Here is a 27,943-nt window from a genome sequence, read left to right on the forward strand (position 1 = left end):
GACTGGGAAACAATACTCCTAAAAAAAGAGAGGTCTGGCTAGATCTTACCTATCAGTCATGCTGACTACTTGTCACTTCCAGGTTCACAGGCAATTGCTTCTGAATATCAGTTGCTGAGAATAGGTGTGTAGCCTCACCGGCTGTCCAAATTTGGTACAGATCCATTGAGAAATTACCATCTTAACATTACTCTTTCTCATGAAAGCAACCTAAATTATCCTACCTATCCTTATTTTTTAAGTTTCCCTTTTACATGTCCCCAAAGTATGGTCCATAAGTCACCATTATAATGAGATAGTAAACTGAGGACACATGTTCAGAACATGATTTTACCATGATATGAGAATTTCAGAGGCTAAGGGGAACACCAGAACTTTTAAAAACACAGGATTATGCTTCAGCAAATCCCTGAATTTCTTTTGAAAAATTCTCTCTCTATATATATCTAGATATGCTCTCTAATCACAGAACAGTTGCCAACACCTGTTTCCTACCATTTAAAGGTCAATATTTAATTGCTGCCATCCATTTTACATCAGATCTGCACCTTATTTATTTGTTATTTCTCTGTGTAAACCGCCTTGAGCCGTTTTTGGAAGGGCAGTATAGAAACCAACCAACCAACCAACCAAACAAACAAACACTCTCATCAAGCCCAGCATAAAATAGCTTGGTCCTTGTTTTTGGACTGCTGCTCAGATCCTGAGGAGGAGGTTAAACACTGGAAACTTTGAGTCAAGCCTTGAGACTAGCCACCCTAGCTGCCAGGCCAGGACCTCACCCATCTCAGCAAAGTGAACTATTAGCAATTCATGCTGCCACAGTCCTCACTCCTTCCTCTTGCATCTGCTTAGCCTTTGGAGCAACAGTGTACTTAGTACTCCTCAGAGAGCCTGATCTGACTTTGAGGCCAGCTGTTAATCCTTATTCTCAGGTTCCCCATATTCTGGCAAGTTCTTAAGAATTTCTTTTTTGCTGGGGGAAAAGGGCTAAAGATAAAGGCTGCCTTATGGAATAGCAAGCACCTCCCATAGGAGGTTCCCAGACTGGGGAGCCTAACACATAATTAGGAGATTAGCTACATATAGATATAATATTAACGACACAGGAGTCAGGGATGTCTGTGGAGGAGTAAGCAGTTGGAGACAGCTGGACTATCTTTAATCACTTGCTTCTTCAGTCCAATATTTCATTTGGTTGCTGTGGACTGGCCTTAAAGAGGGAATAGTTGTGAATGAGAGTGATGGAAAATTTCCTCAGAGGGTGTTAGCCGTTTGGGCATAGGCACCTTGGAATTTCGAGGTTCTTCTGGAGAAAGCCAGGACCTCTCAGCTGTTCTGATCTTTTCCTCTGCTGCATGAGAATTTCCATGGTGCTAACTGGAAGGTTGGAGGCTTGCCATCTTCTCCTCCATGCTGACATCTCTCTGCTGTTTTGACTTGCTCTTTGGCTCACCCAAATTTTGCATTTCAACACGCTGCTGGGTGTTGCACCATAAACATCCCAATGAAGGACCTTCCATTAACAGCCTATCCTGCCAGACGATGTGACAGCTGCATATTTCAGCAACATTCTCAATGTGTTCATGATTTCATCCAAACTGGGTCTGGAGCCCACATTGTCTACCAAAGTTATCACCATGGGCCTTGGGACTTGCAGAGGTAGGTATCATGATGAGCTCTATTTGATTCATGAATTTTTCCAAGGAATGCTGGTTGCAAGGGTACTAAATTTGTGAAATCTGAGTGGATCTAACGCTGAAAAAATAGATGCTCTCGGCCACCCTTTCCTTGGATCCCAAACTGTTCTGGGTAAAAATTGTGAATTGCTGATGTGAAAGGGGGCTTCTGTTTCACCTACAGCATCAGGCCCAGGAGACATTCAGAAGAAGGTACACCTTTTTCTATAACTGCAGTCTTGTGATGAAAAAATCAGTTCCTGCCCAGTAGATATGTAGAGAGCTAGATAGCTCTCATTTGAGCTATTCCACAGTATTACAAACTGATCAGATCTGATAATATGAGTTTAATAGAAAGAAAGAGGATGTATTTGTGAGGTCACAGATGGAAAGATAGATGGAAAAGGCTTCTGGGCTAAAGAAGTAAGAAACAAGATTTACTGGAACAGGAGATGTCAGTAGGTGAAAGTGGGAGATTCAAAAGTTTAACTTTGTTAGGTCTGACCAGCATCAATACTTTGAATATTAAGCCTGAAGAAACAAAGGAGATCATTTTTATTTGTACGTGCAGTGCTTCAAGCTTTGTGAAAGTCCTGGAGCTTTATGGAATGAAGATGGGGGGGGAATGACTGTCATAGACATATGATATTCCCAGTGCTCAGATCCTTTAAAAGGGAGGTGCTAGGGCATCGGAAACTTGCCTAAAAGGGAAAAAGTTGGATCTAGTATGTTTCCCCCTATGTAGCTGAGGGGTGTGGGCTGTGCTTACTGAGTGCTGAAGGGAAAACACTCTGTACATGTTCAGAGGCGCTCCTTACTTTTTAAACATATTGCTAGTTGTAGTTTTGAAAGGAAGAAATAGGGTTGAGCCCTGACTCAGATTAAATGCTGGAGACTGCCTATGGATTACTGAACTGCAATATTCAGCATTGGCAATCACACTGGTGTTATTAGGACTGAGTTCTTAGCTGGCAAAGTTAAATCTGAAAATAATTATGGTTTAATGAAAGGAGCCTAATTCTAAATAGCAAATGACTAAAACAGTGAGGTTGGCGGGGGCGGGGGATTAGTATTATCACCTTTTAGGTGGATGTATTGATGCTTATTTATTAAAGTGGGTTTATTGGTCTGGTCCAGTAATGGAAATGTAAATATCCCACTGGGTAACATTTTTATCTTCACTAAAATAGATGGAGGAAGGGATGGAGGAGCATGAGTTTTTTAAAAGTGCAAAGAGCAAAAACCCTGAATTTCCCCAAGAAGATAAGAAGAAAATGCAAGCACAACTTTTGACCTGACTAAACGTTTGGCATTAGCCTTTCCTACTATTTTCTCAGTAATAAGTGCATATGTAAAACACAATGATTTGCAATTCATTGTAAAAACAAAGCACTGGTGTAATCTTGAATAATGAGAACATTATGGATTTTACATAATTAGGGAATGGTGTTGTACTGCTGCCTGTCAGGGCAATAAAACAAACAATGTACCAATACTCTTAAATACTGTCAACATTTCCAACAGAATTGTTGCCAGGGAGCCCAGGTTTTCTGAATGACTGGGCATAATAGACCCTGTATTCTTAGAAAGGAAACTGGTTGTATGAAAACTTTACAATACCTCCCCAAAATGGGCAAGTCTCTGGGTTAGACAATTAAAATACTTGTTATTGGGGCTGATGCAGGGAGGCACTGTGATATCAATCTGTTTACAGAGTGATGTTTGCCATCTGTAAGCAGAATACAATTCTCAAATTGTAAATCTTTCACAATAACACTAGATAAATCCTGATAGGGAGGGACTGTGATGTTTATCAATACAGGCAAACCTCGTTATCCATGGATCCAACCAGAGGCGTAGCCACCGTTGGGCGACTGGGTTCAAAGAACCCCGGCCGCCGCCCCTCAGGGGCCACACCTTACAGCCCTGACATGCCCCCGACATCTGATGTCAGATGCGGAGGGGACTGGTTTAGCTCCTGAACAGGGCTGTGCGGCACTGTTCAGGAGTTAAATGGCTAACGCTGCATTCACAGCATGGCCAGGAGCAGCTCTCCCTGCACTGCGAATGCAGCACTGGCCTGGATCTAACTCTCAAACTTGGCAGCACAGCCTTGTTTGGCAGCCAGACCACACACCCCATGTCTGATGTCAGGTGTGGGGTGTGTGGCTAGCCTCCGCATCTGATGTCAGATGTAGGGGTGGGGAGGGCAGGGCTGCGGTGGCGGCCAGACATGGACCACCTCAGGCCTGGCTCTGCTACTGGATCCAACATCCGTGGTTTTGCATATCCGTGGTCATGTAATTGACACCCAACCTTGGCATACACAGAGAAAAGGGGAGCCAACAAAGGGTTAATTCTGGGGTTTGGGATGGCTGGAAGTGACCTTGGAGGTCATTTCCATTTTAGGAAAAAGAGCCATTTTGTGGCTATGTTCAAAAACAAAACGGGAAAAAGCTGCATGTTTTCCAGCCTTTGGGACATTTGGGGGCATTGCTGGACACCTGAAGGCTTGCAGAGCATGGTAGGGCAATGATTTTTCAATTTCCAGGACCCTTTTTTGCTGGTTTTGCCCATTTTCCACACTTCCAGGGACCTAACCTCCACCCCCTAAGTCCCATTAACTCAATGCCTCATTATCACAGTTTCATTATCTGTACTAAATTGCAGGAATGGAACCCCTGTGGATAATGAGGCATACCTGTAGTGTGCATTTAGGGTACAATCCGCCTAGCAGAATTCCTGTGCACACCTCACTGAAATGAATGTGAGTCCCATCATGCCCATTTATTTCAACGAGGGGTATATGGGAGAATATCCTTGTGGGCAGTGCCTTTAGACTGGAGTGAACTTCATTCACCTTAATGGTTCAGCTGTACCTTGCTTGTGTGGACTTTGGGTGAGTCGTTATTTAATGACAGAAAAACTGTATCTTTAACAACTGTATGCCAGAGAGAAATTTTACAAAGCTTTTACAGAACTTCTGAAAATGTAGCAACCCTGTTAGTCTGTAAACCAATTTTCCTGAGGTCAATGATAGTGAAGAAGGTTCAGCAGAATTATCTTTTGGAGGTTGTATGTGCATGTGTGTGCATTAGTGTTGTTAACCAACCGGAACAACTACAACCTGGCTCAATTTTTTTGCTTCCAGGTTTGCTGCCAAAAAGGCAAAGGGGTGGTGGTGCTGTGTGTGTTCTCTGTACAACCTGGACTCTTTTTCTTTTAGTTGTACACCTTAGGTGAATAGGCAGCTTTCGTACTAGAATCTTCTGCTTACCTCATGAGCCAGAGGTCCTTCCAGATTTTTAAAATTTCAAGACCTGGTAACTCAGGTTGCATACATACCTGTACCACAGTCTGAAAAGCTCTTGTTCAATATTAGTCTCTGGGGTTACCAGTTTTTCTTTCTTTCCTGGAAGAGCTTTTGTGCCTTTTAACAGCAGCATTGCAGGAGGATTTTAGTAGATTAATTATTTTCCATCACTGTATATTCAGGCTGGGGAAAAGCTTCACTGCACTGGCTGAATTTCCACTTATCACCCAGCTATAAAAAGCATCAGATGTCACAGAGAGAGAGAGAAGTTGGCAAACCCAAAAGGAACAGTTGAATTAAGTTACAAGAAATATTTTGAGAACTGGTTTTCTGAGAACAGAGATCCAAATACAACTTACTGGAAAAAGAAGGAAAAAGTTGTAATCTCCATGGTAGTCTGTGTGGGATCAGAGACCATTGTATCCTGTAAAGTAAACTGTACTGTAATGTAAACTAAGCCTGTACCCAGCATATGGGTGTAGCTGGTAACGCAGTGCAACTTGTAGCAATTTAGCACTTAGTGGGTGCGTTTTTTAAAAAATAGTGTAAATTGCAGCAACAGGCAAGGGTTGTACAGCAGGAAAAGTAGCTAACAGGAGGATTCAAAATACAGCTGACCCCACACCCTTCTTTGGCTTACCTCATACAGTTACATAGCGCTTGCTTAAAAACATTAGACTTGTGATGAAATACTAAGTATGTGTATCAACTTGCTTGGTTTTTTTTTTTAAGAATTCCTTATGATTTTAGACAGAAAATGAGATTATGGTCTGTGTAATAAGGGATCTGAAATTCAAGGGTGCCAAAAGTAAGGCAGTCAAGGGACCATGACCAATTTCTACTTTTGAGAATCTCTTCACTGTAACATATTGGGGACACTGAAAAATTATTATGTAGTTGCTTCCTACTAAACTTCCCCTCCACTGGCAGGAACATTGATTGGACTCTGTTTCCAATCAATGTTTCTGTAAAAATAATACAAAGACAAATATGACAAATATTTAGATATCACTTTTCAAGAAAAGTTCCCAAAGCGGTTTGCATAGATAAATAAATAAAATGGCTCCCTGACCCCTCGCTCAGAATCTTAAAACAAAACAAAACAAAAAATGTAAGACAGACACCAGCAACAGCCACTGGAGGGATGCTGTGCTGGGGGTGGATAGGGACAGTTGCTCTCCCCCTGCCAAATAAAGTGAATCACCACTTTTAAAAGGTGCTTCTTTAAGCCCCTTAGCAAGGGTTAAAACAAAACATCATATTCATGTTTTTGGAGAAGGGAAGAGAAATATTGTACTTCAAAAACCAACTGGCAATTCCAAGCCATCCTAGAATTATAGCTCCACCTTGTGTTTGTGGAAATAGCAGAAAGTTTGAGCTGTGTTTTTTGGGGCGGGGCGGGGGGGTTATCTTAAAAAAACAACAACACAGAAAAAAACCCCAGTCATTTTCCATGCTAGAAACCAATCTGTTACCCTGTTTTAAATTACTGGCAAAACACAGAGACCTAGAAATTTGATCACCATCAGCAACTGTCACTGCCATGGATGTCATAAAAAATCCCAGGAGGGACCACTGTTATGTCCATACATAGGTAGGCAGCAGGAAATAGAGCACAGGGGTCAACACAACAGAGCAGAGCATGAGGCAATATACCAGGTGCAACAGAATCTGACGTTTGTTTTTTCAAAAGTAACAAAGTATCAGGCTCGGAGCATGACTGCCAGCATCCCGTGTCCAGCTACTGCGGCGGTGGCCCCGCTCACCCCGCCCTCTGCATCTGACGTCAGATGCATCAGATGCGTCATCTAATGTCTTCCCTGTAAGGCAGGGAAGAGCTGCTCCTGGCCACGCCGCGCAGAGGCCATTTAACTCCCCAACGAGGGCCATGCAGACTCCATTTGGGAACTAAACCAGCACCCCCGTGTCTGACATCAGATTAGGTGGGCGTGTCGAGGCTGCGAGGTGCGGCCCCTGATTGGTGGCGGCCCAGGTTCTTGGAACCCGTTTGCCCAGTTGTGGCTCTGCCCCTGCAAAGTGTGATGAGACTTGTAAATGTTCTTATCATTGTAGCCTGAAGTGCACCCTTTAAACTCTGTCAAACTCAAACTAGTCTTTAAAATTAGTTTAACTGACATAACATCCTTCAAGGAATGTTGTGCTTTTGGTGTGTTTGTGTCTGTGTGTATAAGAGAGAGCTGGAAATTCACAGTTAGCAACATCTGGGCTCTTTGCAGAACTATAGTTCCCATTACCAGGTTTCCTTGTGAGTAAGTATGAAATCAATATTATTAAATTATAGGGATTTTTTGTTTTAAAACAAACATACCCCTCACATCATGGCCAACTGTATAACTTATTTTATAACCAATATATAAAAAATCTGGGTTTTCTCTTCACACTAATTTACAAAGAGTTTAGTAGATGAACTTATCTATTTATTTAATTCTAAATGTATCTGTCACTAATCCCATGTATGTCAGCTCTTGGGAGAGCAGCTTTCTGGGGGATAGTGACAGGGATGGGAGACAGTGTTGTCGTCAGCAGGCTGGCCTGGCCCTGGCCCAGCCGCCGGTCGGCCGGAGGAGGCAGCAGCAGGCCGGCCTAGCCCAGCCACTGGAAGGAGGAGGTGGGAGGAGGCAGTGGCAGGCCAGCCTGTCCCCGTCCCAGCCACAGGTCAGCTGGTGGAGGCAGCAGTGGGCTGGGCTGGCCTGGCCCAGCCACCAGGACAAGGGGGTGGGAGGAGTTAGTGGGCCGGCTTTCTGGCTGGCCTGCAAGCCATAAAGTGTGGGATGGGGGGGAGGAGAGGAAGTGGGCTGGCCAGTCAGCTGGCTACAAAACACAGCCCCACCCCAAGAAGTGGGCGGTGGGGGTGGGGGTGGCTGGCCAGCCAGCCAGCCAGCCAGATAGCTAGAAAGCCAGGCATGCTGGCATGGTGGTGGTGGGTAACAACAGCAGTGGGTGGGCCAGCCGGAGGCGCAGATGCTCTGCACCTGGCCCAGCTACTTTATCTTTAATCTCCCTTTTCTAAGGTACTTTCTAGCCCTGCAGGGTAATATGAAAAACAGAAAAATGTCTGTCAACCCATCCTTATTATGATCTTTGACCTGCATAAAGTAGATTACATTAGAACAGCATCTGAACAGGCTATGCCTGGAACTGTGAGTAGAGAGACTAAAAGCTATATATTGTTAAAGAGCTATTGTACTGTTAAACTGTGGTGAGCTATCTAAAAACTGCCGTTAAAATGGGTAAAGAGTGTAGAATGGATAAAATGGGTGAGACCATGTACAGGCTTTAAGTGGTTAGAATCTTAGAATTTTTAAATCTTAAAAATAAATCTGTAAAACTCTAAAACACTATGGAGTTTAAAACTGTGTGACCATATGCTGTGTCAGGCCTGCTTAGTTCTTGTTGTCTGTCAGGACCTGACAAACTTTATGCAGTCACGCAGAACTTGGCAACATTATATGTGATAACAGGGTTGGAGTCGGAGCAGGAACAATTATGGCTATTTTTTCTTTTACTTTTTAAATTTAAAACTTAGAAAGAGAAATTTCATTCTCAGCTAAGTAAAACTGCCTTTAACGAGCAGGAATTTAGGGCAGCACTTCTCCTGTCATAGATGTACAGTGATCAGGGGGGGAAATACACTTGTTGGATTCTGCTTGTTATGTAGCAGTAAAAGGCACAAAACCTCTAGAGTGTATAGAAAATTAAAGAGTGTATAGAAAATTCCAGGGTTGGTGGCCATTTATAAAACATTTATCACTGAGTATATGTTATCAAAAACATGTGTCAGTACTTAATAATTAAATTAGCACATAGTAGAATAGGAATATAGGAAGCTGCCATATTCTGAGGCTATTCTCACGATTGGCCAAAATCGGGCTAAGGGCACCTAGCCGATTGTGGCAGACCGTGAGAACAACCGAGCTCACAGGCGAGCCTAGTTTCTCCAAAGCGGGTAACCTGCTAACTTACCCTTCCTCTTAGACGAGGTTAGCGAAGCGAGCACTCTGCTAACCCCGTCTTTTTGAACATGTATTGCTGCACTGTGGCTCCATGCTGCTGCAACATATGGGGAGACCCCCGCCGGGAGGCTGAAACAAGTCTCCCAGCCCTGGGGGTCTCTCCAGGATGCCCTGCACACTCATGCGGGGCATCCTGGAACTTCTGGGGGCTGCATGGCCCCCAATCGCCACAGCCCCTGCCAGCTCCATGATGGAGCCAGCAGTTGTGTGGGCGGCTGATCCGGCCACCCAGGGCTGCAGCCTGGATCATCTGCAGGGAGCGAGCCAAGCCCACTCTCCCTGATGACCTCATTTCAGCGAGTTTTACCAATCGTGAGACTCGCCTCACTGAGTCAGACTATAGGTCCATCTACAGTAGCTCAGTATTGTCTACACAGACTGGCAGCGGCTTCTCCAAGGTTGCAGGCAGGAATCTCTCTCAGCCCTATCTTGGAGAAGCCAGGGAGGGAACTTGGAACCTAGATACGTTGGTGGACCCTGCGTAGCTAAGGGGGGAAGTCATGCTTGCTACCACAAGACGAGCTCTCCACTCTTGATAGTGAAGAGCACTATCAAGAGTTCTGCGAACTGACCTTTTAAGCAATACGTTTAAATATGAGATAGACAATTGCTTGAAGTAATGATTTTTAATTGGCAGTTAAATTAATTATGTTGAATGTGTTCTTTACATTGGTAATTGTCTTGTGAGTACAGTAGTGTTGATATCTGGTATGTCAGCACAGTTTTTCAAAGTCTTTTTGTAGTTCAAGAAAGAATGCTATGTTAAATGTTGAAAACACAATGATGGGAGGGGCAGTGGACTGGAAAAGCAGTTGAGGAGAAGAGAAACCAATATCTATAAATTGTATGTATGGTATGGTGGAATATACCATTCATACAATTTATAGAAAAGTCTGAAAGTGGGACATTTTTCTCTCCCTTGCACTGGGGAGAAAGTGTACCCTCCAATGGTTATGGTATTTCGAGCCCATCCACCCCACAAGCTGAAATTGGATAGACACTGAGCTTTCCCAGATAGGCACCTTTACTGCAACAGGAAGCTAAGCCATTTTGAGCACTGCACCAAAGTGCTTCCTTTTTTTAGGATGCATATCCTAAACTGTGAATCGTTGGGAGCAAAGCAAAATAATTGCGTTGGCTGTATGAATGGCAAGACTAGTTGAAGGGATTTTGGGCCTACTACAAAATGAGGTTTGTGGGCCTCCCTCTTTTTTTGGCAGTAATACAGGCACTACCAAAAGTGGGGGGGGAGGGGGCAGGGGGTGGAAGACTTCTGCTACAACTCCTTCTGCCCCAGGGACAGCAAGCAGCCCATATAGCCACACTCACCCTGACAGCCATACCTCAAAGCCATGTCCACCCCAGCAGCCACACCTAGATGTCTTAGTGGATGTGCTGAATATGAGCCAGCAGTGTGATGCAGCTGCAAAAAAAGCTAATTCAGTCCTAGGCTGCACTAACAGAAGCACAGAGTCCAGCTCATGAGAAGCAATAGTTTCACTCTATTCTGTATTGGTCAGACATCATTTGGAATACTGTATCGATTTATAGACCTGACATTTTAAGGAGGAGCATGGGCAACTCAAGAAACTTTGCTGCCTGAAGCAAAGAAGAGGATGACCACATTTACTTTGTTAGCTCTAGACAGCAGGATTAAGTGTCAAACCTTTTCCTGGACTCTGCTACCAGGGGCATATCTAGGGTAGGGCAGGCAGGGCACGTGCCCCGGGCGCCACTTGAAGGGGGGTGCCATTTTTTAAAATAAAAAAAATTAAATGGCTGCCAGAAACAAAATGGCCACCACGCGTGCTCAAATGTCCTCTGTGAGGCCCTAGGCCACGCCAGGCCTCACAGAGCCATTTTGTTTTCAGCGGCCTTTAAAAAAAATATATATTTTAAAATGGCCATCGCACATACTCAAATGCTCCCTGTGAAGCCCTAGAGGCCAGCGAGGGGAGGGGGAACCTTTGCAGACCCTCCCCCACAGCCTTTAGGAAGCCCCCCAAAGGGGCTACATGTATTTTTTTTAAAAAAATATTATATGTCACTGTACACATATTCAGATATGTGACTTGTATGTGACCTTCAGACTTGTATTTTTCAGCTGATATTTTGGTAAAGTTATCTGAAAGATGGGTGTCAGATGTTCGGACAGGGGGCACAATTTCAGTGCTTGCCCTAGGCGCTGTTTTCCATAGATACGCCTCTGTCCGCTACTTAGAGGTTTCCTCATATCTGAATATCCCTGCAAACAGAAAAGTAGCATATCAGGGAGAAGAGTTCAGCCCAGCATTCTTTGTGACACATTATATTTGTATGTGTAGGGGAGAAGCTTTTCTAACTGTTTATATTTGCGTGGGTGAGGTGCAGGTAGAATTTTCAAATATGAACATTCAACCTACCCTAGCTTGAAGTGGTGCAATCTAGGAAAAGTATTACTGCTCTTAACAGTGCTGGGTTATTGGTCTTCTGCCGATTTACCACAAATTCAGTAGTCTTTTGTTGTTGTTAGTAAATGGAAATTGCCAATTCAGCTTGCCAATACACAGGCTTTGCCAATACATAGGTAGACTGCTTCCTGTGTGTTCAATATTCTCCAACACTGCATTGCTGAAAATAGGGACATACTTAGCTGCCTTTTACTGAGTCAGACCTTCTAACTCAGAATTGTCTACACAGATTAGCAAAGACTTATCCAAGATTACAGGGAGGTGTCTCTCTCAGCCCTATCTGGAGATGGCAGGGAAGGAACTTTTAATTTTCTGCATGCAAGCATGCAGGTGCTCTCCCCAGAGTGGCCCCATCCCCTGGGGGAATATCTTACAGTGCTCACATGTAGTCTCCCATTCAAATGCAAGCAAGGGTGGACCCTGCTTCTCAAAGGAGACATTCATGCTTGCTACCACAAGAGTGGGGAAATGACTTGACTAGCAAGCCAGAGGCTGCGACTTTGAATCCCCGCTGGTATGTTTCCCAGACTATGGGAAACAACTATATTGGGCAGCAGCAACATAGGAAGATGCTGAAAGGCATCATACTGCATGGGAGATGGCAATGGTAAACCCCTCCTGTCTTCTACCAAAGAAAACCACAGGGCTCTGTGGTTGCCAGGAGTCGAAATCGACTTGATGACACACTTTACTTTACTTACCACAAGACCAGCTCTCCTTCTATAAGCAGTTCTTGCTTACTATCTAACATAAAGCAAAAACAACTAAATTGTGTGACATCTTAACCTGCACTTTGGCATTGTAATAAGTTACACCATTATAACAAAACACCTCTTGCACGCAAGACATGAATTGTCTCTTCAAATCTGTCCACTCTCAGACAAATGGACAAATACCCTTCTCTCATAACACAAGCTCTACTCACATATTATGTTCAACACACGCACACAAGCCTGCTCAACTTAGGCCCCTCCAGCAGTTTTTGAACTATGACTCCCACAATCCCCAGCCACAGTGGCCAATAGCCAGGGATTATGGGAATTGTAGGCCAACATTTGCAGGAGGGCCGAAGTTGAGCAGCCCTATATGCACATACAGGTCTGTACAGTTAACACATTATGTTCAACACATGACAGTAATAAATTTCCTGTCCTGTGGCTTTGAGGTGGCTTGTACAAGGTTCACTTTTAAAATGAACTCATGTATAGGTTCTTCACACACAAGTTTATACATGTGTACAGACACCATGTGTAATGTTTGAACAGAGTTCCTGTATTGGAATATAAGTTTTTTTAGGGAAGAAAGCAGCAGGAGGTCTTACACCCCCCCCTTACCCCCCCAAAACCACAACACTGGAAAATTGGATAAAAACTCCTTTTCAGCAGGAAACAAGCACCAGGATGTTAGCAGAGTTAGCTTCTGAATAAACCACTCAGCTATAGTTCATAACATCTAGAAAACAGAAATGTAGCACATGTGTAACCCAAGACAGCCTGACTAGAGATGTTATTAGTTTTTATACCTGTGGAGGAACTGCCTCCACTGTGCTATAACATGTGATAGATAGCGCCTTTGTGGCACCACGTGTGGAGGAACGATTACTTATCCCACCAGCCCCATGATATCTATTGTTGACGGCTGCCACCAAGTAGACTTCTCTTTTATGTGGCAGGGTTTACTAAAACAGCCCTTCCAAGTTTGCAAAAATGCCAAAAAACAAAACCTCAGTAGAGTGGAAAGGCTTATAGGCATGGGACGGAGACAATCAACCAAGCTTGCCATTTTTAAAAAAACCAAAAGGATTTACTTTGGAAAGATAGTCAATTCAAAACATTAGTTTTTTGGTTTCCTTGTACAGCAAAATCTTTAGAAAACAAAACTGTTACCATTAGAGCATAAAAAAAGAAATAAAAGGGTGGGAAAATGCATCCACCCAAACTATTCTAAACTGATCCCTAACTCAGTCTTTTTCAGTTACCTCAGCCTTTTCAGAAATCTGGCTTGTCTTTGATGCAGTCTCAGGTCTTGGTCATTCTTACTGACTTGGGGTTCAATTCAGCCTGGTTCTTCAGTGATTTCAGCCTTTATCAGAGAGTCTTTTTAATCATTGCTACAGTTACAGCAGTGACTCTCCCAGTCTATGCTAGCAGTTATTGAGCTGGACTCAGCTCCTTCTCTTGGACTAGACTCTGCTCCTACAGTTCTCCAACATGTAGCTTCTTGACTGCACTGCTTGTCCTTCTTCTGACTCCACTGAAAAACTGAACTCCAGACACTTTTCCCCATTGAACTCAACCCTCTGAACACTCACTCTATATGCACAATTTTACTCTAAATTTTTTTTAACAATCGAATCAGTAAAACTTGCAGAATGCAAGCTGAATTTCCTGTTTTCAAATATGTGTGCATGCACCAAACCTACCACACTAAATTCACACCAATGTCCTCTTGTTTAACTTATTATTCTAAGCCAGATCTCTTAAGAGGTTTGCAGGGCTGACAGTTCAAATTTCAGGGCAGCAGAGAAGAGATTTTCAGGGTGTGTGTGTCAGGGGCATATCTAGGGTGGGGCAGGCAGGGCACGTGCCCCGGGCGCCACTTGAAGGGGGGCACAATTTTTTAAAATGAACATTTTTTCAAAAAAAAAAATGGCTGCCAAAAACAAAATGGCCACTGCACATGCTCAAATGGCCTCTGTGGAGGCCATTTTTAAATTTAATATAAGTCACTGTACACATATTCAGTTTGGCACTATGTACAGAGGGCTTGTGAATACTGAGCTGAAGCTTATGAGCTAGGATTGTATTCATTTGCTCTTCCTTTGCTTCTTGTGATAAGTGAGTTAAATGTGATGTCTTAATAATATGGCTATTAATGGTGAGTTTGTCTTTGAATCAGTGTGAAATCCTTAGTATGAAGGCCCACTGGGAGTTTCTTGCTCTCTTTCTCTCATTTTAACTGTCTTTCCGAAATACTAGAATATATTCCAAGCAGTGACACAGTTTACTCTGCATATCCTTTAATTATTTTCAGAGTATCTGGGAAAGGCAAATTCTCCGTTTATTTTTAAAACTGATGTAATACTGATGCTACAATGCATAGTAGAGAATTAGACAGGCACTTCTGTTTAGTTTTCACATAGTATTTGGGTATTTCATGAGCCCCAGCATGCTGAAATTGGTAGTTTTCCAGCATTTTTTGGTCTGGCTATGTCCACTGCTAAATAGTTTTTGAAATATTAAAAGATTAACAAGCTTGATTTGTATTTTTGAGCTGATATTATGGTAAAGTTATCTGAAAGATGGGTGTCAGATGTTTGGCCAGGGGGCACAATTTCAGTGCTTGCCCTAGGCACTATTTTCCCTAGATACGCCTCTGGTGTGTGTGTGTGTGTGTGTGTGTGTGTGTGTGTGTGTGTGTTGAGATTCAGGATAGTCCAACCCTATTGAATACATTCAAACTGAAATTAGATTATTTTAAATGATGTCTATTTTAGAAGCATTTCCTTGAACTATTTTTAAACATTTTTTAAAAAACATTCCATAATAAATACAGCAATGTTGTCTGCTTAGGACAAAGAAGCATCCTTTTTGGGGGGTAGGGGGAAGCAAACGGATTTGTGCCTTTCAGATGTATACCTCATACAGGTTTGATTAATTAACAGCAATAGCCATTCCATCAGTCAAACTGTGAACTGGACACAAATATAAGTACTCTTGAGGAATAATGGCATATAATCTAAAATAAGGTTTCTGATCTCCTTTCTCTCTCTAAGTGGCACCTCTGGAAGTTTTCCCTTCAAGAAATGGACACTGAATTGGGATTGGGGGTCTTACTGGGAGACTCTGGATCCTGTTTGTCCTCAGGCTCTGCTAATGGGGGGGCGATTGCAGGAGTGAGCTCTGGTGGTTCAATTTGTGGGACCTGCAAGTCTCTTGTTGGGGCTGGGGGTCTTGGCTGGGACTTGGGGCTTCCCAGATGGCAATAAGCTAGGGGATGTTCAAAGTTTTTGCACAAGTTCCATACACAATTTTAATGTAGCAAGCTTTTGCATTACTACCTAGTGTTATATTACCCTTCGTACTACTTCCTAGTGTTATATTACCCTCTGCACATAAGTCAAGCAGGACCTCACACAGTTTTCACAGCACCACCTGCCAGCTAGCTCTTACATTCCAAAAAGAACCCACACTTTTCTTTAGTTGTCACAAAGATAATAATGCAAAAAGATGCTGACTGTCATGTAGCTTTACAAAAATTGCATGAGGTGCAGTGCAGTGTTAAACAAGATGTTCTAGTAAGAACTAATCTGACTACTTTCCTTTCACTATAATCTTAACTGATAATTACTACCTTCACAAGTTAGCCCACTTCCATCCGAAATGTTCATGCATCCACCATCTTGAATTGGGGTGGATGACATCATCACAAAAAATTCCATTGAGGTTTCTCTATATGTCACTTCCAAATTTGGTGCAAATTGGTCCAGGCATTGAGAAGTTGATAGGGACACACACAGCTGGGTGATCTTATTAGCTTACTTAAGGAAAAGTAAGCTAACCCATAAGGCAAGTAGGCTAAAAGAATCGTGCATCTATCAGCTCAACCATTGCTAAGTGTTCTGGGCTGCTGCTGCCCCTCTATCTCAAATAAAGTCTCTACTAGGGCTATGGTGCCCACAAAGGCAAGGCACTTGGCCAAGAGGCCCCTGGAGCCAGCCTTGCTCCAGGGAAAGGCACCCCACTACTCTCAGTTCTCTGGGAGTTGTCGCTTTATTTGCGATGTATGTGAAAGGAAGACATAAATTTGGGACTTTTGTTCTGCTTATTTATATTGCATCAAATGGTTGTTTTTCCCCCTTGCCTTTTTTCAGAACTCGACAGTCAGCCAGAAAACCGAGAGACTTTGAAGGATGGAAGATTGCTCTCATTATCTTGGGCATTGCACTTGCAGCGGCAATCGCTATCATCCTCTTGGCTTTTTTTTCCCAATCTGGTAAATACTCGTATTGTCTACATGTTCATTTTGTACAGCCTATTCCTGAACATAAATCTGTGTTTTGGATACTTTAGGATATTTCATAGATGAAAATAGGAAAATTTACATATTTGTAGCACCTATTCTCACACCAGCATTCACTAAGACACTGTTCCCTCCATCCTGCTCTGTTCTCCTGTTCATTGGTGTGTGTGTTTTTAATTTTGCAGTCCGTAACCCACCCTGTGCTAGTTTCTGAAACCATGTGTGTTAAGTTTAGATCATAATAGTGTCCTTAAAAGAAAGAAAGAAATGTTCTAAATATTCAGTCTCACAATAGACCTGATTGTGTCTTGACAGATGATTAGGGGAGTATGGAAGTGAAGCTTTGCATTAGCATTTTGTGTCCAAAGATGTGCATGTTGATCAAGATGCATCAGGTCCCCACTCAGATATTTAACCTCTAGAGCGGGGTTTCTTAACCTTGGGCCCCCAGATGTTGTTGGGCTACAACTCCCATCGTCCCCAGGCATGGCCTTTGTGGCTGAGGACGATGGGAGTTGTAGTCCAACAACATCTGGGGGCCCAAGGTTAAGAAACCCTGCTCTAGATACTTAGGAGAGAGAGATGAAGCCAAAAGAAGAACTCTCATATTCGATGTTAGCAGCAGTTGTTTCCAACTTGTCCCACTTAGGGTAAACTTGCCACTTGGTGGAAGAGCAGTGCTTTGTATACAAAAATCCCAGGTTCCATCCCTGATATCTGCAGGTAGGGCTGGGAAAATCTCAGTCTGAAACCCTGGAGAGCTGCTTCAGAGCCAACCAAGAACTCACCCACGCAGCTGCCAAAGGCACAGATTGCTCGGTTCTTCCCAAGCTGTGACTCATCATAGCTGTGAGCAACCCCCATCATTCCCAATGGGTTGGGAATGATGCACAGATTTGGAGGCATGGAGCAGCCTCTGCCTTTGGCATCCACGTGGATGGGCTCTTGACTGACAAGGAAGCAGCGAGAATGCATCCCCCTTGGATGGGTGGATCAATGTCAGCCAGGCATTTTTTAACATCATCTAACATACTACTTTTGCATGACATGAATTTTTGAATTATTCAACTGTTTTTTTAGAACTGCAAATAATAATAATAATTAACAACAACAACAACAAACAGAGAAACTTCTGCCACACAATACACCAGATATAACTGTAGTGGAGAAGAAAGAAAAACAAGTGAAAATAATCGACATAGCAATACCTGGGGATAGCAGAATAGAAGAAAAAGAAATAGAAAAAATCACCAAATAAAAAGATCTACAAATTGAAATCGAAAGGCTGTGGCAGAAGAAGACCAAAATCATCCCAGTGGTAATTGGCGCCCTGGGTGCAGTTCCAAAATACCTTGAAGAGCACCTCAACACCATAGGGGCCACAGAAATCACCATCAGCCAATTACAAAAAGCAGCTTTACTGGGAACAGCCTATATGCTGCGACGATATCTATAACAATTGACAATAAAATTCAGCCATCCCAGGTCCTTGGGAAGGACTCAATGTCTGGATAAAACAAACCAGTCATCATCATCAGTTTTATTACGGCCATTGGCCAGCAAAAATGGTAGTAACAAATATACACAGTACGTCAATAAAACAATGCTAAAACACAATATGACAGATTACAATCAATAATAATAAATTATTTAAAAACAACAGACAGCTCTCGCAGTTAGGCACTTAATAGGGACCTCAACCTAATGGCAATATAGAAAAATTTAGCCACAACTGCTGCAGTCCCAGGGCTCGAATCCGCGAGGCAGTAATAAGTATAAAAGAGATCACACCTTCCGGGAAATTTAAGTAACAAAGGGGAAATGAGCTCTTCTCTAGCATCCCGATACAACGAGCAGTACAACAACACATGGGTGACAGTTTCCAGAAGGCCAACGCCACAAGGGCAGAAAATTGCAACAGGATTATCTTTTGCAAACCTCCGATCCAAAAGAGAAGAGGGCAACACATTGAACCGGGCCTGGGCAAATGCAGCCCGAAATTTGGAAAAATGTAGCGTTGTCAAATAACTAGCTCCTCTATCTCCCCAGGGTGGCAAAATCCCAAAATGTAAAGGGGAGCAAGTCCTATTGGCCGAAGACCTAAGTTCCTGCCGTTCAATATCGTGCAACCGGAGAAATAATATTTCCTTCACCTTATTATATTCCCAAGTGAGGAGTTCTGAAGGAGAAAGGCCCAGTTGAATAATTTTATTATTTACAAATGGTAGCCAAGGGTTAGGATAAGAATCCACCCATCGATGTTGGAAAAAAGAAAATTCCTGAATCTCAGAACAGAGTTTACTCCATCTAGCGAAAGTAAGCTCCCAGGCTTTACAGACAATAGAGAAAGACCCAGATTCCAAACATAGAGCAGAATAAGGCACACATCTAGGCACTGCAAAAATTGCTCTCAGAAAAATAGACTGTACTCTCTCCAGTTCAGCTGTTACACCCTGGATCCATAGCGAAACTCCAAAAAGTAGTTGGGCCATGATCTTAGCACGAAATACCTGGAGTGCCATGGGAACAAACTGGCCCCCTTTAGAGTAGTAAAATCGCAAAAAGGCACTGAGGGTATTGCGGGCTTTGTGAATTGAAGACAGCCTTTGAGTTTTCCAATTTAGATTATATTGAAATGATATGCCTAAATATTTATAGTTGTAAACCTGCTCAATGTGGTTCTGATTTATTACCCATTTATATAGTTTCCTGGATTTAGAGAAAACCAGGACCTTTGTTTTTTTGTAGTTAACTGTTAGTTTGTTATCATTGCAGTATCCGGCAAAAGCACGCAACAGGAAAATTAGAGAAGTCCTGGAAATAATAAAGTAGGAAATAACAGCAGTGTCAAAGAAGATTAGCAGATATGAAGCCAGAATTACACAACACAGGCAGAATCTCCAGTTCCAGTCAAATCAGAAACGTTTCTACCAAAGCATAAAAAGAGAAACTGCAAGAAACATAGAAACACCAAATAAAGAAGAAACAGTGCAATTCTGGGGGAAATTATGGGAAAATCCAATAGATTATAATTTAAAAAGCAGGCTGGGTGAAAGAGGTCAAAAAATGTAACCAACAAATGCAAGATCTAATAATAACACCAGAATTAATAAGTGAAAGAGCAATAAAAATTAAAAACGTTTCTGATTTGGCTGTAATTGGAGATTCTTCTCTAATTTTCCTTGAATCTAGATGGTATTTTTGGATCAGATACTGTTTGGTGTTTTCATTCATTTATTATTATTCATTTATTTGTTTATTATTATTCATTTATTATTATTTGTTTATTTTTTATTTCTTGTTTACACAGTCAGACAGGTGTTATTGACTGGTTTGTTTTATCCAGACATCGAGTCCTTCCCAAGGACCTGGGATGGCTGAATTTTATTGTCAGTTGTTATAGATATCGTCGCAGAATATAGGCTGTTCCCAGTAAAGCTGCTTTTTGTAATTGGCTGATGGTGATTTCTGTGGCTCCTATGGTGTTGAGGTGCTTTTGAAGTTGTTTTGGAACTTCACTCAGGGCGCCAATTACCACTGGGATTATTTGGGTCTTTTTCTGACACAGCCTTTCAATTTCAATTTGTAGATCTTTGTATTTGGTGATTTTTTCTATTTCTTTTTCTTCTATTCTGCTATCCCCTGGTATTGCTATGTTGATTATTTTGACTTGTTTTTCTTTCTTCTCAACTACAGTTATATCTGGTGTATTGTGTGGCAGATGTTTCTCTGTTTGTAGTCGGAAGGCCCATAATATTTTTACATCTTCATTTTCTTCAACTTTTTCAATTTTATGGTTCACCAATTCTTGGCTACAGGTAGCTTGTATTTTTTGCAGATGTTCCAGTGTATCATCCCTGCTACTTTGTCATGCCTTTGTTTGTAGTCAGTCTTTGCGATCTTTTTACAACAGCTGATTAGGTGGTCCACTGTTTCATCTGCTTCTTTACAAAGGCGGCACTTGCTGTTTGTTGTGGATTTTTCAACTTTTGCTCTTATTGCATTTGTTCTTAGTGCCTGTTCTTGCGCAGCCAGTACTAAACCCTCTGTTTCTTTCTTCAAGTTGCCATTCTTAAGCCATTACCAGGTCTTAGTGATGTCTAATTTTCCACTTATATTGTGCAAATATTGACCATGCAGGGGCTTATTTCTCCATTTTTCTGCTCAGTTCTTGACTTGTTCTTTCTTGTAGGCCTGCTTTGTTTCATTGGTGTTGAATAGTTTCTTGTTATTGACCACTTGAAGTGCATCTTCTTCACTGTCCTTGATATATTCTTCAAGGCCTCTTTTCTCCTCCTTTACTGTTTGATGGACTTGCAGCATTCCTCTTCCACCTGAGCTGCGAGGGAGGTATAACCTATCTACATCACTGTGGGGGTGCAGAGCATGATGGATGGTCATTATTTTCCTGGTCTTACGATCCAGCATCTCTAGCTCTGCCTGGGTCCAGTCTATTATTCCTGCAGTGTATCTGATAACAGGTATAGCCCAGGTGTTTATGGCTTGTATGGTGTTCCTGCCATTGAGTTTGGACTTGAGGATTTTTCTAACTCTCCTGATGTATTCACTTCCCATTTTTCTTTTAAATTCAGTGTGTGCAATGTTATCAGCCTGGAGAATGCCCAAGTATTTGTAATGTTCTTTCTCTTCCAGGTTCTTGATCTTGCTTCCATTGGGCAGTTCTATTCCTGTTTTTCTTATATTTCCTCTGTTCATTATTAATGCAGCACACTTGTCTAGTTCAAACTCCATTGCTATATCGCTACTGAATATACGGACAGTGTTTAGCATTGATTCCATTTCTGACTGGGACTTTCCATACAACTTCAGGTCGTCCATGAACAGCAGATAGTGGATTTTACTTGATGTTTTAGATGTTTGGTATCCGAGGCCTGTTTTGTTTAGTATTTGTGAAAGTGGGGTCATGGCGATTACAAACAACAGAGGGGATAGTGAGTCTCCTTGGAAAATGCCTCTTCTAATGCTAACCTGTCCAAGTGTCTTGCCATTGATTGTTAACTGTGTACTCCACGTGCTTATTGCTTTTTTTAAATAAATATCTGAATGTTTTTGCTGACACCAGTTGTTTCTAAACATTTTAGTATCCATGTGTGAGGCAATGAATCGAAGGCCTTCTTGTAGTCAATCCATGCAACACTTAGATTTGTTTTTCTTCTCTTGCAGTTTTCTAAAATCATTTTGTCAATCAGCAGCTGGTCTTTTGTGCCTCTGGTGTTCAGGCAATTTCCTTTCTGTTCAGCTGGAAGCTGTTTGTTGTTATTATTTCTTGTTTACACAGTCAGACAGGTGTTATTGACTGGTTTGTTTTATCCAGACGTTGAGTTCTTCCCAAGGACCTGGGATGCCTGAATTTTGTTATAGGTATAACCACAAAATGTAGGCTGTTCCCAGTAAAGTTGTTTTTTGTAGTTGGCTGATGGTGATTTCTGTGGCCTCTATGGTGTTGAGGTGCTCTTCAAGGTGTTTTGGAATTGCACCTAGTGCGCCAGTTAATACTGGGATTATTTTGGTCTTCTTTTGCCATAGCCTTTCAATTTTGATTTGTAGATCTTTTTATTTTGTTATTTTTTTCTGTTTCTTTTTCTTCTATTCTGCTGTCACCTGGTATTGCTACGTTGATTATTTTAACTTGTTTTTCTTTCTTCTTGACTACAGTTATATCTGGTGTATTGTGTGGCAGATGTTTGTCTGTTTGTAGTCAAAAGTCCCATAATATTTTTACATCTTCATTTTCTACAATGTTTTCAGTTTTGTGGTCCCACCAATTTTTGGCTACAGGTAGCTTGTATTTTTTTTTTGCAGATGTTCCAGTGTATCATTGCTGCTACCTTGTCATGCATTTGTTTGTAGTCAGTCTGTGCGATCTTGTTACAACAGCCGATTAGGTGGTCCACAGTTTCATCTGCTTCTTTACAGAGGCAGCACTTGCTAGTTGTAGTTGTTGTTAGAACTGCGCCTTTTATGTCTGGTTATATATGTCAGAAAAAGCCTTGACCTGACTGAAGGCAGCTTCCTATGTTCACGCAATTCAAGGTGCTGCTGATTTTAATATTTGAAATCTTGCACAGCTGGGAGCCCTTAAGCCTTAAAGGCTATCTTTCAGACCACTCACCAACTGTGGGTACATTAGCAAGCCTTACTGACTGGGCCATCTTTGCAGCAAATGATTGACAGGAATCAGGCTTTCCCCCATCCCCCCCTTTTTTTTGGTAATTGCCCCATATATGTGGTTCTCTTCCATGAAGAGATAAGGATAGCTATCTCTCCATCAAGAGACAGCATAGCTTTGCAGGATCAGGAGTGGCTCTTGCGAGATCTCAAGGTGAGATCTCATAAGACTTGCCCAAGCTGTCAGGCTTGATGTGGAAGAAGTCCTCGGGCTCTGACTGAGGCTTTGGGGTAGCAACACTAGGGCGGGCCTGGTGAATAGAACAAGCCCTGCCTGTAAGTCTTAAAGCTCCCCCAGCTTTGAAGCTCCACTTCAACCTCCTTTGGCAGTAGAAGGCCAATGGCTATACTGAGAGCAAGGTACATTATTGCATGTGAAAGGAGGCAGGTTGCCTTGCTGATTTTTTTGCTGCTTGTTTAGTAGCAAAGGGTGACACAGGAATGCTGGTGGTTCAAGTGGGGCAGCACTTAGCCTCTAGTCTAAAGGAAGTTTTAAAATAGCACGGATCAGAAAAGCAAGTTTGGAATAGTCAATGAATTACTATTGTCTGAACCTAAATATATTTGTACTCAGTTCCATTGAGTACAAATATATTTAGGTTCAGTAACCCTCAGTTACTCAGTTACAGACCCAGTGTGGCATAGTGGTTAGAGTGCTGGACTAGGACCGGGGAGACCCCAGTTCAAATCCCCATTCAGCCATAATACTTGCTGGGTGACTCTGGGGCAGTCACTTCTCTCTCAGCCTAGCCTACTTCACAGGGTTGTTGTGAGGAGAAATTTAAGTATGCAGTACACCTCTCTGGGCTCCTTGGAGGAAGAGCAGGATATAAAATGTAAATAATAATAGTAGTTCTACTAGTATTAGACAGGGAGGAATGTTCTCTCTCTCACTTTCTCCACTTTACGGATGATTTTATAAACCTCTCTCATGACTGTACTGCCACCCTATAGATATGACTTAATGGTGTCAGGGAGCATCATGAGACAGACTGACCTGTATTCTGGTGTAAAAGTGAGTCTGCGGTAATTGCACTTGAGATGAGCATGGGATATTTGGAGGCATGGATTCATTGGTGACCCTTGAGGAATATGGACTGTACTGCTAATGTTACAGCATTTTTATTTTAATATTCTTTCCCTTTTTTAATTTTTTTTTACAGAACAGAGGATATTCTACTACAACAGTAACTTCAAAATCAGTGGTATCCAGTACAGCCCTGCTTTGTCTCGGCAGTCCTCAGACAAGTTTAGAGATGTTGGAAACTGGATCGAAAAATTGGTATGTCTGTGCCTTCCCCTCACTCCTCAATCATGCAAGTTCTATAGAACAAGAATGATAGGTTGCTGCTTTCCCTAATTCCTGCTTCTCACATCAGTTGCCAGTTATGCTAGCATAAATCTCATGTCCCACAGATAAGATCTGTGGAATGTAATCAAATATGTGTCTAAACAGAGAAGAGAGCTAGAATATTGCCTCTCTTATTTGTGGTGTATATTTGAAGGAAGTGATTTGTTTTATGATGTCTTTGGACTACTTTTGACAAAAGAGAACTTCTCATCTTCACGTCCTTGGGGATCTGCTAAAAAACCCTTCCTTATTTCCCCCTCTTATTGGTCTCCCCCATTACATTTAATAACAGAACAGGCATACAGAAAATCTTCATAGTAGGTAGATTGTCACTGTTACTTTTTCCTGATGTGACAGAAGTCTCCCTCAGTCACTTGCTTTCACTTTGTTCCCCTCCCTGAGCATTTTTCACACAGCAGCTTCACCACAAGTTTACTGTGAGTTCCAAGCAGCCCCCCCAAAATGACACAAAAAAGTGGATTTCTTTATCATGCTACACTCTAACATGCAATGAAAAACCCGAATCATGTGTGAAGTGCTCCCCAATAGCTTGAAGGACTTCAGGGTGAATCTGGCAGATATGTAAATGCACACCTCCATTTTGGAGGAGATGCGAACTAAAAGCCCTGTGTAAAAAACACCCAGGCAAGACGAAGTTTGGTCCTTTCATTTCATTCCCCAGTATTTTTCTAGTGCATCCATTGTTGTGAGGGGAATAATATAACATAATCACTTAGGGGGCCTTTGAACACTGCACAAAATCTTGGTAGCAGCTGAACTCTGCACAACTTTCCTCAACCCTTGCAGTGAGCACTCCCCTCAACCCCATGCAAGTGCCTACTTCCTTTCTCAGTTAGGATATGCTGAGATTGGTTGCAGTGTTCAAACCCACCAATCTCAACATATTCCAATCTATTTGGCTTCAGAAAGCCTGAGCCCCAAAACTCACTTGAACCCCAGAACTCATAGAACGATAGAGTGATGGGTGAACTCATCTGATTTCATTCAGGATTGGGCAAAAAGTTGAAAAATACCATTTTTCTTCCAATCCTAATTCTGAAATTTGGACTAGGACTGGGGAGACCCTAGTTCAAACCCCCATTCACCCATGAAACTCAAAGAGAGGAGCCCCTTTCTCTTCCTGGTCTGCCAGGGCCAATCACAGTAAGCTCTGTGGTGCTTGCATTGCCAGATGGATGCTGCTATTTATTTGTTTGTTTGTTCTTTTTTAATTATTATTTCTATACAGCCCTTCCAAAAATGGCTCAGGGCAGTTTACACACAGAGATAATAAATAAATAAGATGGACCCCTGTCCCCAAAGGGCTCACAATCTAAAAAGTAACTTAAGATAGACACCAGCAACAGTCACTGGAAGTACTATGCTGGGGGTGGGTAGGGCCAGTTGCTCTCCCCCTGCTAAATAAAGAGAATCACTACATTAAAAGGTGCCTCTTTGCCAAGTTAGCAGGGGCTAACAGTGCTATGGAGTCAACTGCTCTCTCATGAGAGTGAAAGGTCATGGAGACATGCCTGCAGGCCAGATGGCAGATGCCACCCAGACTGGTTGCTTGACACAAGCAGGCCGCGGGAACGGGTACCCCAGCAACACCTAGCCCTGTTGTGGTGACTGGGGGAAGAAGCAGTCCAAGCAGTTCCTCTGCCAGTCCAGTCATCCATTGGCACATATCCATGTTTGGTTTTCCTTGGTATGGCCACCCTGTTGTCCTGGGATCACTGATCATTGTGATTACCCATGGTGGCCAATCTGCATACACCACAATACTGGTCCAAACCTGGGAAATTTGAATGAGAGTGAAGATCTATCCCTGGTCCTGGTGTTTTCCTAGTCTGCCCACCTGGGACCGCCTGGACACATAGAGTGGTCACTGTTTCTTGGGAGTATGAAAGGGTTGCCTGGAGACGAGAGGATCATGGTGTACAAGTTCTTTTATTGGGGGATTTTATAGGGAGAACAGGGGCCCCACACAAGGAGGGAGGTGACGCACCCTTGATCTGGATGGCCTACATCATTAAAGTGCAGTCTGATGGAGGCCCGGAGCTCACTGAGCCTCTGGTCCTCCCCAGTGGAATAGTCCTCTCATAAGAGGGCTAATCCCCAAGCAGCAAGTCAACGTGGGGTCAGGAGTGTGCTTGGGTGTTCTTGGACTGCTTTGCACAGGTCTGCCATCACAGCATCATCCTTAATGACAGTAGTGCTTTTTTCTGTGCAAAATATTGCTGCTTTAGTGCTAGAGACAAGCAGTATCTCTACAACAGAAATGCAGCCTTGAAGAAAGAGTAGGAAGGCATGCAGATGTCACTCACACAAATTAGATAAGCAAATTTTCACTTGTCATATACAAAACTGATTATCCTTGGACATATAAAAATGCTCTTGACAGTTCTGCTTCAACTAGATTGTCTTCTGAATTGCTTTTACATGAGCCTTTGATGCATCCAATTGCTGCTTGAGCTTGACCACAGATTATTATGATAGCTTAATGTTTAGGTTACAAGGCTTAAGACTGATTGTATCATCTATGCGATAACTAATCCAGTTTCCATCTTCACTTAATAGCTTTGTTTAGAGACCAGCATATCTGTTTAGTCACTTCAACAAGCAACTGTTCAATTTCCTGTTCTTCTCTAAACATTAGTCATTCACTGAAGAAGAGGCTGGCTAGGGTCAATGGGACAGAGGAGACAGAAAATTGTACATGGTTTGTGTTTTTAAGGTCCCAGGTTCAATTTCCAGATAAAGAATTGCAGACCGCAAGTCCTGATGAAAATCTGAACCTGAGACCCTGAAGGGTCATTTGCCAGAATACTGAGTTAGATGGACCAACGGCTTGACAATATAAGGCAGCCACACAGCTATGCATTTTTATTGACTGATGAGCTTCCCAACCCAGCCCTCCTCTGGATTCCAGCATATTGTATACTAGTAGGGAAGGGGTTCTGCCAGCACCCAAGTTCACTTCCATTAAGGACACACTCCTTCAGCCATACTCCTCTCTGGGAGTCCTGGTTGTCACAGAAGCATCCTCCTCCTCATTGGTGCTATTGGCTGACTTAGTCCAGTACACTCTCTGCAGTCTTGTGAGAGGGTGTCCCCCTATTTTATTTATTTGAAATATTTATGTCCCGCTCCTCCAGCACATGGCTTCTTGGGGCAGCTTATAATAAAAGCAAAAAAGCATCAAATCCATGTTAAAAGAATAAAAGAGCAAAAGACAACAAAACACAATGAATCATGCTCAAACAAGAGAGCAGATAACATAAAACAGGGAACATCAGGCAGGATTAAAATTAGATGACCATCACAGACAGTCTTTAAAAGCTTCTTTTAAAAAGGAAGCTTTCAAAGGTTTTTTTTTTTAACTAAGCAAAGAGGGAGACTAACAGTGGTGGGTGGGGGCACACTTCTGAGAACACCCTATCCCTGGTCCCCACCAGTTGGATTTGTGTTAATGGTAGGACTGAGAGAAGGTCTTGAGAGGACGATCTGAGGGCCCTCGCAGATTCATATGGGGGAATGCAGTCCAAAAGGTACCCTGGTCGCAAACCATGTTGGGCTTTAAAGGTCTTTGAACTAGCACTTTGAATCTGGCCTGGAAGTGAACTGGCAACCAATACAGCTGCCGCAGGTCAGGATAGGTGTAATACTTGTGTAGTGAACAGTGCCCACAAGCATCTTTGCAGCAGCATTCTGGACCAACAGAAGCTTCCAAACAGTGATAGGAACAACATAGGAACATAGGAAGCTGCCATATACTGAGTCAGACCATAAGTCTGGGGTGTAGCCACTATTGTGCAAACGGGTTCAAAGAACCCGGGCCAGCAATGGTAGGGGCCACTGAAGCCCCCAAGGGGGTGTGGCTCGGGCTCCAGAAAAGCCCCAGA

General features: G+C 42.6%; 1 protein-coding gene across 1 annotated transcript in view; it reads left to right on the forward strand.

Annotated features, from left to right (window-relative positions):
* Positions 1 to 1,131: 1,131 nt before the first annotated feature.
* Positions 1,132 to 27,943, forward strand: part of LOC128331339 (transmembrane protease serine 11G-like) — a 53,477-nt gene continuing 26,665 nt past the window's right edge. Inside the window, exons 1-3 of the mRNA XM_053264681.1 lie at positions 1,132 to 1,662; positions 16,350 to 16,471; positions 23,851 to 23,969. Of these exons, the coding sequence (XP_053120656.1) occupies positions 1,508 to 1,662; positions 16,350 to 16,471; positions 23,851 to 23,969 (396 nt within the window). The 5' untranslated portion in view covers positions 1,132 to 1,507. The remainder of the gene's footprint in view (positions 1,663 to 16,349; positions 16,472 to 23,850; positions 23,970 to 27,943) is intronic.

The sequence above is a fragment of the Hemicordylus capensis genome, chromosome 6 (assembly GCF_027244095.1).
Source record: "Hemicordylus capensis ecotype Gifberg chromosome 6, rHemCap1.1.pri, whole genome shotgun sequence".
NCBI classification, from domain to species: Eukaryota; Metazoa; Chordata; class Lepidosauria; order Squamata; family Cordylidae; genus Hemicordylus; species Hemicordylus capensis.